This window comes from Galeopterus variegatus, unplaced genomic scaffold (assembly GCF_000696425.1).
Source record: "Galeopterus variegatus unplaced genomic scaffold, G_variegatus-3.0.2 Scaffold4759, whole genome shotgun sequence".
NCBI lineage: Eukaryota > Metazoa > Chordata > Mammalia > Dermoptera > Cynocephalidae > Galeopterus > Galeopterus variegatus.
The window spans coordinates 161676-177607 of NW_007730870.1; the positions used below are offsets into that span (position 1 = coordinate 161676).

General features: G+C 48.6%; 1 protein-coding gene across 1 annotated transcript; it reads left to right on the top strand.

Moving 5' to 3' along the window:
• Positions 1-299: 299 nt before the first annotated feature.
• Positions 300-14755, top strand: LOC103603704 (von Willebrand factor A domain-containing protein 3A-like; the record flags this gene model as incomplete). The annotated part of the gene is made up of 8 exons (XM_008588276.1): positions 300-397; positions 2126-2180; positions 7519-7617; positions 8945-9051; positions 11528-11653; positions 11965-12073; positions 12296-12361; positions 14630-14755. Coding segments are annotated over exons 1-8 (786 nt in total), but the record flags the coding sequence as incomplete, so codon positions are not given.
• Positions 14756-15932: the final 1177 nt, after the last annotated feature.

A 15932-nucleotide genomic window follows, 5' to 3' on the forward strand; every position in this document is an offset into this window, starting at 1 on the left:
AACCCGCGGCCTTGGTGTTATCAGCACCGCACTCTACCAAGTGAGCCACGGGCCGGCCCTGCCACAGTGTTCTGCTTGACTCTGGCTTCTGTCTTGCAGAGGCTGCAGGGCAGTGGGACCCAGTCTTCAGCATGGGAGGACTCTGAAGATTGGCTTTCGACACACAGTTTGAAGTTTGAGAAGCTCACCTTGGCGGACCTGATACGTCAGGGCACAGCCGTGCTGTAAGTCTGAAGGATTCCCGTCACCTTCTCTGGCTGCAGTGACACACCCAGCCCCTGGGCCTGAGAGACCCCTTCATGAGGCTTTGCTTTTTCAGGGAGGCGGGCACCAATGTCATGCAGAAAATTCATTTCTCCACCCAGATCATCTGCCATTTTGAATCAAAACTCTCTGAGTAAGTATGTTTCTCCAAGTCCGCCCAACACCCCAGAACCCAAGAATTCTCTCATTTCAGCAGCCTGAAAGTAACTTTGTTCAAACAGCAATCTCTGTGGAACCTTGGGCAGGTCTCTCCCCACTTCTAGCCCCAGTTTCCTCTTTTTGAGAAGTAAAAAAGTTGGATCAGATTGGCGTCTCTGAGCCTTTTAAAGTCTATAGTCCTTTTGGAGGAACACCTAAAACCTCACGGCTTCATCTCATGTTCAGTGTTTGAGTGACTACTTTCAATGTCAGTTTGGCTGGGTTCATACCCTTGCAAATGTATGTTAAAAAGATGCGTGCATCCTCACTTCTAAACCAGATTTTGATAACACATGTATATATGCAAACATACACACAAACACGCAAACCTGTCTCTTGATAATCAGTAGACAGGGTGGTCCTCAAGATTCTGTCCCAGCCGCAGCAATCTGTGATCCATGATCACAGTTTGCCTGAGGTTTCTTGAAAGGTTATACTAATAAATTAATAGCTAACATCTATTAATATATCAGAAATTCTGCTAAGGGCCACATTCATCTTATTTAATCCTTCCAACCCAAAACATTGTAACACTCTCAAACCAGTTAACCAAAAGTCAATTGCTAAATGACCATTCACAGAATGACCCATTTACCAAATTTATCAAAACTTTTTTTCTTCCTCCTGGCTTCTCAACATGCATATCAACTGTATGTGTATTGGATTGGAAGGTTAAACAGATTTTAAAGAATTCTGCAATGTTTTGATTGATTGGTTTTAATCGTGAGTCCAGCATTTTAAGGAATCTTCAAGTCTAAACAGCTAATTGGTCATTTGGCAAACTGATTTTTAGAGAATTGGCTTTCAGTAAATTGACTTTTGGCAAATTGACTTGGATAGAGTCCTGTTGTTATCTTCATGTTGGAAATGATAAAACTGGGGCTCAGAGAGGCTACACAGCTGCCTAAGGTCACATAGCTAGGAAACGGCAGAGCATGTCTCACTACGAAGCTCATAGTTTTAGCTGTTTTCACTCTCATGGGTCACTTGTAGCTCTGCCCACCACCCACCACCCTATTGTTTCATATCCGTAGGCCTTCCTTGCTCCTCTCTAGGCCCCCCAATCCTTCCCCCTCAGCGAGGGCAACTCAGTTACATTCAAGTGACTGAGTCCTCCTGAGCACTTGTCACATGTTTGTCTCTATCCAGTCCCTGGAATGTTTGCAGTAAAGGAAGTTCAACAAGTTCTGATGGCTACTTTTCAGAAACTGTTTTTCTATTAATGAGTCCACTGAGAAACTGCTGCTAAATTGCCTTGTTGTGTCTTTATGATCAGTCTCTAGGAGACTAGGAACAGTCTCACCTGAGAAGACACAGATTTGAGCAAGGGCAAGAATGTTCTTCCATCTTCTCATGAGACACATTCCCATCCTCTGCAGGCAGCCTGCCCCTTGCTCTGCCAAACCATAAGCCCTTGCAGCATGCACCCCCAGCCAAGCAGCATCCACACCCTCAATCCTTTCACCATCCCCGTGGTATTTTACCCGATGCCCTGAGAACGAATACCTTCAGTTTTCTCTTTGCTAGATTTTGCCTTATAGTCTCCCAAGGCCTTAGACACATTTAAAAAAAAAATCCCATTCACACCTGGCATGTACATAAACGGCTGCTGCTCAGGGATCGAGCTGACCTTGGGTGAGGAATCTTTTCTGTGTTTTCACAGAGCCGTTGAACTCTATCAACAGAGAATTCAGTGGCTCACAGAAAACAGCAGGAAGGTAAGGCAACATGCGTTTCATTCCTGGCTCCTTTTCACTCATTGCATCTGTTATGAGGGCACTTCAAAAGTTCGTGGAAAGATTGACTTGAAAGAGAACACAAATCTTTCCATGAACTTTTTGAAGTCCCCTTGTATTTGTTAGAACCTTTCAGTTGCCAATGATAGACCTCCAACTTAAATCAGCTTAAGCTAGAAAAGGAATTTCTTGACCTACATAAATGAAAAACCCAGACACAGCTGTATCCAGGTGCTCAGGTGATGCCACCTCTTTCCTCTTGGTTGATTCTATTCTTGGGGAATGCTGCTCTCCCAGGTGTGGAAAGATGGTTACCAGCAGCTCCAAGCTTATGTGTCACCAGCTAGACACCTTCAGTCAAAAGGGACCTCCTTTTCCCAGTACCCCTGCCCAAGTCCTAGGACTGACTCTTGTTGACTAATTCTTACCAGTCACCACAGCCAAGAGGATGAGATATGTTAACTGGCTAGGCCTGGAACTAGTGCTCACTCCTGGGAAAAAAACAGGGGTAGGGTAGGAGAGGTGAGGGGGGACTGAGTAAGCCCCCCAAACCTCACGGACTGAGAAAGGGAGACAAAAGTTTACACGTGGAAGTCTAGAGTGTTATTACCAGAAGAGAGAATGGATCCTAGGCAGGTGGGACCTGCAGATACCCCCAGACCCTCTTCCTCAGACCCCAAGGGTGGAAAAGTGATCACGGGCAAATGAGTCTTTCATTCTGTCTTATTTGTTTTAACTTATTTCCCTCCAGCAGACACTTTTTTTTTTCCTTTTTGTCTTTTTTCGTGTCCGGCAACGGATCGCAACCCTCAGTGTCGCGCCCGTACCGGACCGGGACTGGCAACGGGATCGCAACCCTCGGTGTTGCTCCCACACCTCGCTCAGCCAGTGAGCAGGAACCGGTCTGTACGTGGGATCCGAACCCTCGGCGGGAGCGCCACCACGCTTCCCAAGCGGTGCACTGTAGCAGTGTGCCACCGGGCCGGCCCGGCAGCAGACACTTTTCTAGTTCCCGGCGTGGTTCCACCCTTAGGCACAATCCTCTGCTCTTGTTTTAAACCCTGGGATGGGCAGATGCTGAAGTTCTCCCTATTCCCAATCCCCACCTCACACAAGACCAGTAAGTGACAGCAGAGTGCTAAGGCTGCCTGCCCCAGCCAACTCCAGGGTGCAGTCTACATCTCAGATCCAGAACCTTCCTCACCTGCTCAGATTGGTCAGCAGAAGCACGTCTCCAGCTATGGCCACCCCCTCTGACTGCCTGAGGTAACACAGGCCAAAAGGACCCCGAGGGATGCAATCCTCACACACTCCCAAAACATCCATTCAGGGAATGTTGCTGTCACCCACCCGCCCTCATCATGCTGGCACTTGTGGCAAAGTGATCAGGGATCGATAGACCCTTCTTCCCCCACCCCTTCTGATGGAGCTACACAGGAGCCACAGAACAGCCCAGACTGGAGCCCAGGGAAGGGATCACCTGTAGATCAGCTCGGGAGGCCTCTGTGTGTTCAGGCAGCTGAAGTGGTGGACAGACCATCCCTGGTCCCAGTTCCCACTCTGCTCTTTGGGAAGGCCATAAGCAAATGACATCACTTCTCAGGTGTCTTTCTCTAGATCTGCAGAGGACAGAAGCAGGGGTTATAAACTATTGGCACACAGGCCAAATCTGGCCCACAGCCATATGGAAAATCCCGATACTTCACTTTTATGTCTGCTTTCAGACTTCTCTTAAAACATGAGTCCATCGGCTGTCACTGGGCTCCAGTTCCATCTTTGTCCAGTTATTTCTATGGGATAAATTTCTGGAATTTCAATGGCTAGGTTTAAGGGAATGCATGTTTTCAATTGCAAAAGCTGAAAAGCTCTAATGGCAGCTTTTTTAAAATTATTTTTTATTTAAAAGGATTAGTTCTTTTCAGTTCTTCTGGCCTCTGAGCACTGGCAACATTCTGGGAAGACTCACACTTCATTCGGGTCATGAATTCAACAAATATTTATTGGGAGATTTCTGCATGTCAGGCACTGTTCTAGGACTGAGGGTACAAATGTCAACAATATGAAGATCCTGCCTTTGTGGCGCTTACAGTCCAGGCAGGGAGGACAGACAATGAATAGATTAACAGATTGTATGCAAGGTCAGTTAGTGATCGTGCTGTAAAGAAAAATAAAGCAGTGTAAGGGAATAGAGAATGGACTAGACGGAGGGCTATGGAAATAGAGCGGTCAAGGAAACCCACTCTGAGGAGGAGACATTTGAACAGACACCCAAAGGATGTGAGGGAGTGAGCCCTGCCTGTGGGGAGAATGTTCCAGGCAGAGGAAACAGCAGACTCAAAGGCCCTGAGACAGGAACGAGCATGGCATGTTCCAGAAACAGCCAGCCACAGGCCAGTGTAGCAAGCACAGAGTGCGCAATGTGGAGGAGATGAAATTAGATCAAAGAGGGCCTTAGTCCAAAGGCGAGGGTTGGAAGCAGGGTAGTGACATGATGTGACCAGTTTCAAAAGGATCACTCTGGCTACTGCATAAACTGTAGAGGGCTGGCCGGTCAGCTCAGTGGGTTAGAGTGTGGTGCTGCTAACACAAGGTCCGGGGTTCGATCCCTCTCCTGGCCAGCCACTGAAAAAAGAAAAAACTGCAGAGTGCAAAGGTGGTGCCGGCAGACCCAGCTGTTGAGTGCGATGGTGGCGCAGACTCAAGCACTAGTGTGGATGGGGTGAGAGATGGTGGGTTCAGGGCAGAGTTTGAAGGTAGAGCCTGCAGGACGTGCTGACGGGTTGGATAGGTTTGGAGCAAAGCACCTGACCTGATGTTGAACGCCATTCACTGAGATGGGAAAGGCTGAGGCAGCAACAGGTCTGAGGAAACCAAGAGTTTGGGACATATGAAGTCTGAGGACTTATACCCAGACATCCAGACAGAGATGCGGAGCAGGCTGGCATTCCAAGAGAGATCTGCCTGGAGGTGGACCTTGCATGATTGTCAGCATTCAGATGGTATTTAAAGACATGAGACTCATGAGACCACCTAGGGAGAGAGTGAAGGACAGTGGGTCTCAACGGGGGCAATTTTGCACCCCAGGGGACATGTGGCAATGACTGGAGACATTTTGGTTGTCGTGGCTGAAGGAGGGGTATGGTACTGGCATCTAGCTTAGCAGCAGCCAGGGGTGCTGCTCAGCCTCCTGCAGTGAAGGTCAACTCCGCACGACAGTGAGTCATCCAGCCCAACATGTCAGTAGCGCTGAGGCTGGGAAGCCCTGGTGCAGATAAAGAAGAGAATGGAAGACCGAGCCTGGCCCAGTGCTTCTCGAACTAACAAACATGCAGCCAGATCACCTGGGGGTGCTTGCTGAAATGTGGAGTCTTAATTAGGTAATTCTGGGGTAGGACCTGAGATTGTGCATTTCTTTTTCGTTTTTTTTTATAAAGATGACCGGTAAGGGGATCTCAACCCTTGGCTTGGTGTTGTCAGCACCACGCTCAGCCAGTGAGCAAACCGGCCATCCCTGTATAGGTTGTCAGCACCACGCTCAGCCAGTGAGCAAACCGGCCATCCCTGTATAGGTTGTCAGCACCACGCTCAGCCAGTGAGCAAACTGGCCATCCCTATATAGGATCCGAACGCATGGCCTTGGTGTTACCAGCACCGCACTCTCCCGACTGAGCCACAGGTCGGCCCGAGATTGTGCATTTCTAACAAGCTCCTAGGTGATGCTCATGCTGTGGTCCACGGCCCACACCTCCAGGAGCAAGTTCCCAGGGCATTCCTCTGCGGAACAAGGAGGAGGGTCCATCTTGCAAAGCACACTCACAAGGACCAGGCAGTGAGTGGAAGGAAAAGTGGGAGAATGTGGTGTCCTGGAGGACATGTGTACTAAGTATTTCAGCTTGTCATTTTGGGGAGGGCGATCTGAACCGTGATAACACCGTTGACCTTGGTGTTATAACACTCCCTCTAACCAACTGATCTAACTGACCAGCCTTCCACTTGGCAAATTCTTGAGACAGACTGTGTCATATGCTACTCAGAGTTCGAGAAAGTTGAAAGCTTGGACTTGACCCTTGGGTTTGGCAAGAGGGAGGTCACTGATCACCTGGACAAGTGTGGCTTGAGGAGCAGGGAGGTGACAGCCTAATCTGACTGGATGAGAGAGAAATGGGAGGTAAGGAAGCATTACTAGTGGGCGATGGTTACCTCAGTTGGTTAAAGCATGGTCCTGACAGCACCAGTGTCCAGGGTTCAGATCCCCGTACCACCAGCTGCTAAAAAATAAAATAAAATGGGAAGCAGAGAAACAAAGCAGTAGCAGGAGGGAGGGATGGGTCCCAAGAGGTTTAATTCTTTTTCAAGATGGGGAATGTGACAGCCTGTTTGTATGGTGAGGTGCACTGCTCAATGGAGAGGGAGGAACTGATGATCCAAGAGGAGGGACGGCTGCAGGACCAGGTCTCTATTTGGAAAAAAAGATCCAGTGGGTCAAAGGGTTGGCCTTCGACATGCTGTAACCAGGAAAAGGCAAGATGTGTGGCCACAGGGGCAGGTGCCTCGGTGGACTCTGCATGGAAAGGCTAAAACAAATTTTCTTTGTTTTTGTTTTCTCAATGAAATTGGAGGCCAAATACTTACCAAGAGAGTGCAGAAAGGGAATGTTGGAGGTGTGAGAGAAGATGTAAAATACTCATCTCTGAGAGTGGAAGAGTGAATTGGATAGGAAAATTAGATGGCCAATAAAGTAGGATTAAATGCAAAAATCATCCAGTGGGGATTACTGCCCCTAGAGAGCTATCAATTTCATATGAATGAAAGTTCCAATTCACAATGCAGCTGCAACAGGACAAGCACTTGTATGTGTAGAATCAAATAGCCTTGACATATATTGAGTTATAGCTGATAGAAACATAATTAGAAACTCACAGAAATACCACTGCAGCTGGCAAGCTTCACACATCTGCCTGTGATTGCTAAAACAGGCAAAAAATAAATAAGGATGTAGAGAAATTAAATAAGAAAAGCTGATGTAATTAGACATCAAACTTTGTATCTTACAAACAAGGGGTGCTTTTCTATAGTCTCTAGATGTTCTGTAATGAACACGTATTACTTTGTAACGGTGGATGGTAAATATTAAAGAAAAACTTTCAAAGAACAGGCTGCCACAAACAGGAGCAGACCATGCCCAGTGCTAACGTCAGGACACCAGGCTTTGCTATTTCCCCGTAAAGTGGGGCTTCCATCTGCTCACGCAGGGCTGCTCAGCGTGAGGCTGAGAACTCCAGCCACACCGGTGGCCTCCCAGTACCTTCTTTGGTTTCAGGCATTTGGCCGCATCAAGGGGACCGGAGTCGGTGTCCTCATTGACGTGTCAGCGGTTGGCAGTGGCCCCCAGAGAGAGGAGTTTCAAAATGACCTCATGGTAAGTCTCAGGCACAGAGAAGTACCTGGAACCACTCGCCACGCCACCCTCCCTTTCCCAAGCTTGCTAACTGGTTTTGTTTATAGCAAATGCAAAATAGGGTATTTCTTAAAGAACAGCTCACACTTCCCTAGCGCTCACGGTTAAAGAAATATTTTGAGTTCTGCGAACCAACCACAGAGTCATTTCCAGCAGCAGTGTGAACTTCTAGTGTTCTCACCCAGCAGTACCTGTCAGCTAGACTTTGCTTCGAGAGCCCACAAGAGCCCACAGTTCCCTGGAAAGAGGGTATGAAGACAGGAATCATCGGAGGCCGACTCCAGCATAGCAGAGTGCAGGGCTTCTGGCTGTTTCTGGACGGAGGAGCTATTCTGGTTTCTTCGGTGCATCCATAACAGAAACTAAGAACGCTAGAGCCCGATGACCAGAGTCAGATTCCAGCCACCTCCACCCGTTCTGGGCTATAGGCCCATGTTACCTGATCTCTGTGCCTTGGTGACTTCCTCTGTGAAATGGGGATAATAACAGTGGCTACCTCCCGGGTTGCCATAGGATGAAAGGAGTTTGTGCAGGTGAGGTGCTCAGTGTTGAGTCTGGCTTAGAGAAGAACCTCTGCAGGCTCTGTGAAGTGACGTGCAGGGGCTATTTCCTCATGGGAACCCTTACAGTTTTGGATGGGGACTACAGCAGCAATAGCCCATTGTATTTCATAAGGGCCTGGCAGAACATTAACAAGGCTCAAATGGGCTAGTCCTTGAGATTTGTCCTCTGTTCCCGGTCTCAATGGATATCAGGAGGCAGGTGACAGTGCAGGCTCCCCTTCATGACAAGTCCTCAGGGCTGAGATTCCAAAGATCCCCCAAATGGGGTGGTCCAATATTAGCCAGGACAAGATTCGTGTTGGTGGCATCCACGTGAAATTTCCTGCTGGCCAGGAAGAAGAGAGAGGAGTTATGGTCCCTGTTGGGTACTTACCAGCTACAGCCTGGGAGCAATGAACAGGCTGACATTATGCCCACTGCTCTAGTCCCCAAATGGAGAGAAGCCACTGCCCCCACAGTCTGTCCTCCCTCCCTGGTTGCCACATTTAAGTGCCAAGGGTCCAGCCATAGCACATGCTGAGATGGGCAGCCGAGATGCTCACCCCACCCATGAGACCCACGGGCCAGAAGCAAATGTCAGTTTGGGGCCAGCCCCTAAGCCGAGCCTCAAGCAGCCCTATTTTGGCACCCTGGCCCAGAGAGGGGCCGCCTAAGGCAGGAGAGGTGAAGCCAGGCTCCCAGTGGCCCCTGGCTCTGGGAGCCAGTGACGTCCTTTTGTCCAGCAGAGCCTCATTGATGAGCAGCTGAGCCACAAGGAGAAGCTGTACGTCCTGTCCTTCGGCATCACCACCAAGCCCCTCTGGCCAGAGCCCGTGGAAGTCAGCACCTCCACGTAAGTGGCCACCGGGCCTCGGCCTCAGCACCATGTTGATTTGGTCATTTTCCTTCCTAAGTACCCAGGTCTTAACTGAATCATGAATCTGTTGGGGTCATTATTCAAGACCCCAGCAGGTAAGCGAGTGAGAAAGGACAATTCACAAAAACAGAAATGTAGGCAGCCAGTCATTTTTGGCAGATGGTCACCCTCATGAGCAGTCCACGAAATGAAAGACAAGATAACCACGAGACAACATTTGTATCCAGCAAACGAGCAAAGGTAGTTTTATTATTATGGAAGGAACACAGGCACATTTTTTAAAACTCCAACAGCACAGAAGGATGAGTGATTGTCTGCCTCCTCCCATCCCAATAATCGTTTCTGACATTTGCTTCCACAGACAGCCCCTGCACACATGTGCATCCGTGTTCACCCTCTTACTTAAACATATACAGGAGCACATGATGCTGTTCCATGCCTTGGCTTTTCACCTCAGCTGGAGGAGGGCTGGCTGGTTAGCTCAGTGGGTTAGAGCACCACCTTGTAACACTGAGGTCTACAGGCTCAGATCCCCTCAACGGCCAGCCACCAAAAGAAAGAAAAATTCTCTCATCTTGAATATCATTCTCTATCAGTGTATATAGATCTACCCTCTTGTTTTAATGGCTACATAGTGTTCCATTGCATAGATGTTCTTTATTTGGGGATTTCTAGTTTGGCATTTGGGGGGAGGGTGTGGGGAGGGGAATATAAGAATTTCTACTCACTTATGCCAATCAGTAGAAAGGTTTTTCCCATGGAGGGAACATCCTTGATCACCCACCATGTGCCAGGTTCCACACTAGTCACTGCACATGTACGATTGTATTTAATATTTGTAGCTGCCACATGGAATAGGATTATCATCCCCATTCTGCAGATGAGGAAACTCAGACTCGGGTTACAGAACATCCCCAAGTGGCACAGCAAGTCTGGATTCCAAAGCTCAGGACAGATCCCAGGAAAATCCGCAGGCTTCGATTCCTGGGTGCGGGGCCGCCTTGCCCAGCACTAGTCCTGAAGAGGAGGCTTCCAGTGGAGAAATGCACAGTTCTAGCCACTCTGGCTCTGAATCTGAGCCGGGACAGTCTCTGGGTGATCTCAACAGTGCTTTAATGCTCTCATTTGCAGAACAAGGCCACTGATACCTACCTGACACAGGGCAGGCATTCGGGGAATGAGAGCAGTTTTGACTCTGATTTCCACACTAGGTAGGCCACCGATCTCTGGGGTGTTAGACCTGGAAGTCACCTTGAGATCAGCCAAAAGTTCTCTAGCTTCCATCATTCCCAGACCTTCTTTATCACATTCCTATGTCATGCTCCTGCCACGTGTACCGTTTCCTCTGTGCCGCTTGTACTAGTGTCGATTTTTCCTTACACCAACTCTATTATTGAAGGAAACTACCTATTAATACCATAACCGAGAAGCCTGTACCACTGCCATAATTAGAAAGTAGCCATAAAAATAAACACGATGTATCATATATTTCAAGATAGCTAGAAAAGAGGATCTTGAATGTTAATAAACACAAAGAAAGGATAAATGTGTAGGTAATAGACATGCTAACTCTTCTGATTGGGTTATTATGCAATATATGCATGCACAAGGAAAAATAAGTAAATACAATGAAAGCAAAACAATGATATTAAATTCCAGCTTGAAACCTATTGGCCAGAGAAGGTTTGGGGTCTGTTCTGTGTTCAAAAGGGAGCCTCGACAATTATAATCACAAAAAGACACACTTCTTAGCACCAAGCTGACATTTTCTTTCTGCCAGACTGAAAGAGGAGTGGAAAGAGCAGAACTTTTTCGCTAGTGCCATGTGTGATTTTGTTTTTTGGTTTTTTTTTAAAGACGACCGGTAAGGGGATCTTAACCCTTGACTTGGTGTTGTCAGCACCATGCTGTACAAAGTGAGCTAACCGGCCTTCCCTGTATGGTGATCTTAACCCGTGGCCTTGGTGTTATCAGCACCACACTCTCCCAAGTGAGCCACGGGCCAGCCCGCCATGTGTGGTATTTAACCAAGAAAGTACCAAGTTCAGACACTCTCCCTCTTACCGGGCAGGGTGTGTGTCCCAACCCCCAAGGGACAGATTCTCACAACTGTGGTGCTTCTCAGTTCTCTTACGGCCAGGGGATTAACTGAGGTCTGGCTCCCAGGAGAGTTAGGTGGGGGGCAGGGAGGAGGAAGGGACTCAGCCCCAGACCTTCACATAGCAGAGACGCCCAAAGCTCAGAGTCTAGAGTCAGACCTGGTTTGAAATCTCAGTTGTATGAGTTGCTTACAGTATCACCCTGGGCAAGTCCTAACTTGATAACTCTGAGCCTCCGTTTCCTCATCTATAAAATGGGAATAAAGGCACCCACGTCAGAGAGTTATCGCTGGGCTTCAGCGAGCCCATACGCACGAGCACTCTCATCAGGCTGCTGCTGTCCCTCCCCGCAGCCTCCAGGACCTCAAGCTCTGGGTGAAGAATCTGCAGCCCGATGGAGGCAGCAATTTGCTACAAGCCCTGAAGAAAATCTTTGCTCTGAAGGGGCTGAACTCTCTGGTGACCATAATGGGAAGCTGGTAGGTCTCCTTTCGTAAGCAGGTAACAGACTACATGACGGGGGGTGAAGAACCGTGCCGTTGTCTGAGAAAAGATTACCAGCACGACTGTCCACACCTGCTTGAGAGGAGGATCATGTTTGCAGGCCGACCACCCACAGATGGGGCTGGCCAGGCCTGCTGTCTGCCCAGCCCTGAACCTCATACAGGTGACCTGGGACACAGGTGGTCAGTAGAGATCCAGTAGATGTTCCCTGGAATTACCATTTTGCTCTGCAGTGTTCTCAAAGGTGTGAGCTGGGTTGCCCATGTCCCTTCTGTTTTCTCCCCAGCCCAGATCAGCCTTCCGAAATCCTGTCTGACTACATCCAACAGTCCACCGTGGGAAGGAGCCTCATCACCCATGTCATCACCTACAAATGTGACCACCAGGTGCCCCCTGTAAGTACTGAGGTTCTCCAGGGTTTCCCTTGGATTTGGTGATAGTGAGCTGGCAGGCCTTGGAGGCTTCCAAGCTGTAGACCAGAACTCACCTCTCCTGTACCTCCTTCTCCCTTTGGTAAAATGAGGAGCATTGGATAGTTGGGAGGTTCAGTCAAAGAGAAGCTTGTTAGAGTCCTGGCGTTGCCCCAGTGAAGGCTGACCCTGTCCCCATCCCCGCAGGCTGTCGTGAAGAATCTTGCGGAAGCTCTTAGGGGCGACTACCACTGCTACAGCCCAGAGACGGAGGTAAGCCCTTCTGTCACGCACTGCCCCCTTCTCCCTCCATGACTGCTGCTGAGACCGTGCCTGGGGGCTCTGGGCCAGGACAGACCACGCTGTGTACTTCCTTCCTCTGCTCCTTGTCCTCCATTCTCAACGAGTTCACACAGACAAAATCAGGTTAAAACGAACCTGCAGGAAGCACAGGGACAGCCCAACATCAGGAGGTATCCTCTGGTCCATGTGTGCAATGAGCTGACTGCATGCTGTGAGCCTGGAGGCCTTTCAAAGCCTGTCGGCAGAATCCTCAATCACGTCCAGTTGTCATTAACAGGGCCCCAGCCCGCCTCTGCTGCCACCAAAGCACTGAGTGTGAAACAATCGCCTCAGTTCTCTCTCTGAGACAGACCCCGCCACTGCAGGGGACCCACAGCAGGGCAGAAGGAGGGATCAGTTCTGTTCCAATCACCCACTGGTGTCCTTGCCCCAGCTAGTGACTCAGCATCACCCATGTTCACTGTGGAGGTAACGATGAGCTCACAAGCGTGGAGGTCCATCAGCGGATCAAGACTCCAACCTCTGGCAGGCAGTGAGCTCAGCTGGTTAGAGTGTGTGTTACAGCACCAAGGTCAAGGGTTGGGATTATGAGACTGGCCAGTAACCGGGGGGGGGAAAAAATAATCCAACATCTGTTCAGCTAACAGGCTGTGCCCTGCCTGTCACTCATAACCATGTATAAGTGAGAGCTCACACCTCACAAGTGTGTTCAAGTGTCACAAAGTCGAGCATTCGTACCAGGGAACCACGGTCAGGCAACACCCACCGCGATACCTCATTGCCCAGACTCTGTGGGTGTCGAGGAATACAGAGGCGAGGTTAAAGCGAATGAACAAAACTAGTTGGTCTAAGAAATATTTTCTCATAAGCAGTGGCCCTCTTGGCTTACCTGGTGTTTTCTCACTCCTGATGAAGAGATGGGTACAGAAAACTTCATCTTCTTCTTTAATACAAGCAAAACATACAGTGCAAGGATGACAAGAATGACAACTGACTCCTAACCAGGGACTGTGGCCAACTAGATGCCACATGCCCCGTCTGAAGAGGTGGGGTCCGCTCAGCTCAACCGATCACTGCCCTGTGGGAAGGACATCCCAGTGTCACCCAGTCTCCTGATTTCTCAAGAAGAACCAGAGATCTGGATTGTGTGTGTGTGTGTGTGATTTCTTCACCTTTTTAAAAAAAATTAAGGTGGCTTTCACATAAAGTAAAATTAACCACCTTAAGGGGCTGGCTGGTTAGTTCAGTAGATTAGAGTGCGGTGTTATCACACCAAGGTCAAGGGTTTGAATCCCCATACCAGCCAGCCACTAAAAAAAAAAAAAAAATTAGCCACTTTAAAGTGAATTATTCAGTGACATTTTAGTGCATTCACAATGTTGCACAACTACTATCTTTACCTAACTCCAAAACATTTTCATCACCCCAAAGGAAGCCCTGCACCCATGAAGCAGTAACTCCCCATCCCCCCTCCCTGGCAATCACCGATCTGCTTTCTGCCTCTGTGGATTCACCTATTCTGAATATTTTCTGTAATGGGAATCACACACCTCTTGTGTCTGTCTCCCTTCAGCTGGCATAGTGCTTTCATGGTTCACCTATGCCGTTGCATGTATTAGAGCTTCATGCTTTCTGTGGTTGAATAATAACCTATCGTCTGGACATGCCACTTCTGTTTATCCATTCACCTGTTGATGGACATTTGGGTTGTTTCCACCTTTGGCTATTGTGAACATTGCTGCTATAAACATGGATGTACAAATATCTAAGTCCCTGTTTTCAATATATACCTAAAGTGGAATTGCTGGGTCAGATGGTAATTCTTTGTTTAATTTTTTGAGGAACCACCAAACTGTTTTGACAGTGGCTGCTCCATTTTATACCTCACCAGTCTCATACAAGGTTCCAATTCTACACATCCTCACCCACATTTATTTTTCATTTTTAAAAGCTACTATTATTATTATGACTATAGCCATCCTAGTGGGTGTAAAGTGTTTCTTTACATTTTAAAAGTTAGACAATCCTTCAATTATTTAAAAACACTGCAGGCGAATACTGTACAAATGGAACAAAACCGGCTTGCAGGCTCTGTCTGGCACATGCACCCTAGTTTATAGCATCTGGTTAAATGGTCACATTCAGCTTTGGGGTTGGCTTGGCCGCTTGGCCTTTCCCACCTGGGCCACTGCTGGTAGCCAAGTGACTTCTGCTGTCTGCTTGCTCCCACTGCCCCAGCTCTACACCAGCCGGGATGTGGACGAGCTGCTGGCAGAAATCCAGAAGGCCCAGAGCCTCCTTGGCCACGTGCAAGCCCTGCGCCAGAGCAGCCCCTGTGAGGAGCTCACACGCATGATGCAGGAGGTAGGTGGTGTGGCCCAGACCCCGGTCTCTTCTCACAGAGCCTCACCCTGTCCTCCTTGCTACAGCGGCCAATGCCCCTCATCTCCTGCAAGCGGAATAAGGCAGGGCACCCTCTGCTCTGTGGGTTTTCTAACTGAAAAAATATATTTCAGAGAAAGCCCAGCAGATTCCTGCCACCCCCATCCTGCCTCTGTCCCCTCCATTCCGCCCGATTTGGAGAAAGATGAAACCTCGTGCACACAGAGCAGGGTCTCTTGAAGAGAGTCTTTCCCACACCAAGTGCCTCATTTAGGGCAAACATCCCCGCTAGTGCAGAATAACTCAACCAGCTCATGACACAGCACCATAATGCTGAGTGCTGTCTGCATGCACAGAAAGCTTAGCTGGGGGCAGAGACCCCGCAAATGCATTTGTAGCTTCCCCGAGTGACTGTGTGCATGTGAGACTCCAGGCAGCTTGGCCTGGCTGGATGTAGTAAAAGGAACACAGCTCTGGGAGACGTGACCTCCCTGATAAATATTAGTATCATAATAGTTCTCATTCACCGAGTGCTCATAAGTTGAACACAATGTTTAATTCTCTTTCCTGACTTTTTTTTCTTTTTTTGGCAACTGGCTGATACAGGGCTCGAACCCTGGACCTTGGTGTTATTGGTACCACACTCTAACCAACTTAGCTAACCAGCCAGCCCTACGATTCTTTAAATTTAATTTAATTATTTAAAAGCTTTATTTTATGGGCCGGCCCAGTGGCGCACTGCTACAGTGTGCCGCTTGGGAGTGCGGCGGCGCTCCCGCCGAGGGTTCGGATCCCACATACAGACCGGTTCCCGCTCACTGGCTGAGCGAGGTGTGGGAGCAACACCGAGGGTTGCGATCCTGTTGCCGGTCCCGGTCCGGTACGGGTGCAACACTGAGGGTTGCGATCCATTGCCAGACACGAAAAAGGACAAAAAGGAAAAAAAAAAAAAAGCTTTATTTTATTTTAAGAACAGTCAGAGGTAAGCATGTTACTACTTTTTACAGATGAGGAAACTGATGTTAAGAGGTTAAATAACTTGCCCAAGATCACAGACACAGAAAAAGATTGAGTTTGGATTGAACCCAGGTCTCTCTGATGCCAAAACGTTGCCAGGAATCTCCCAGGATGAAATGCATGTACTACTTGTGGTTTACAA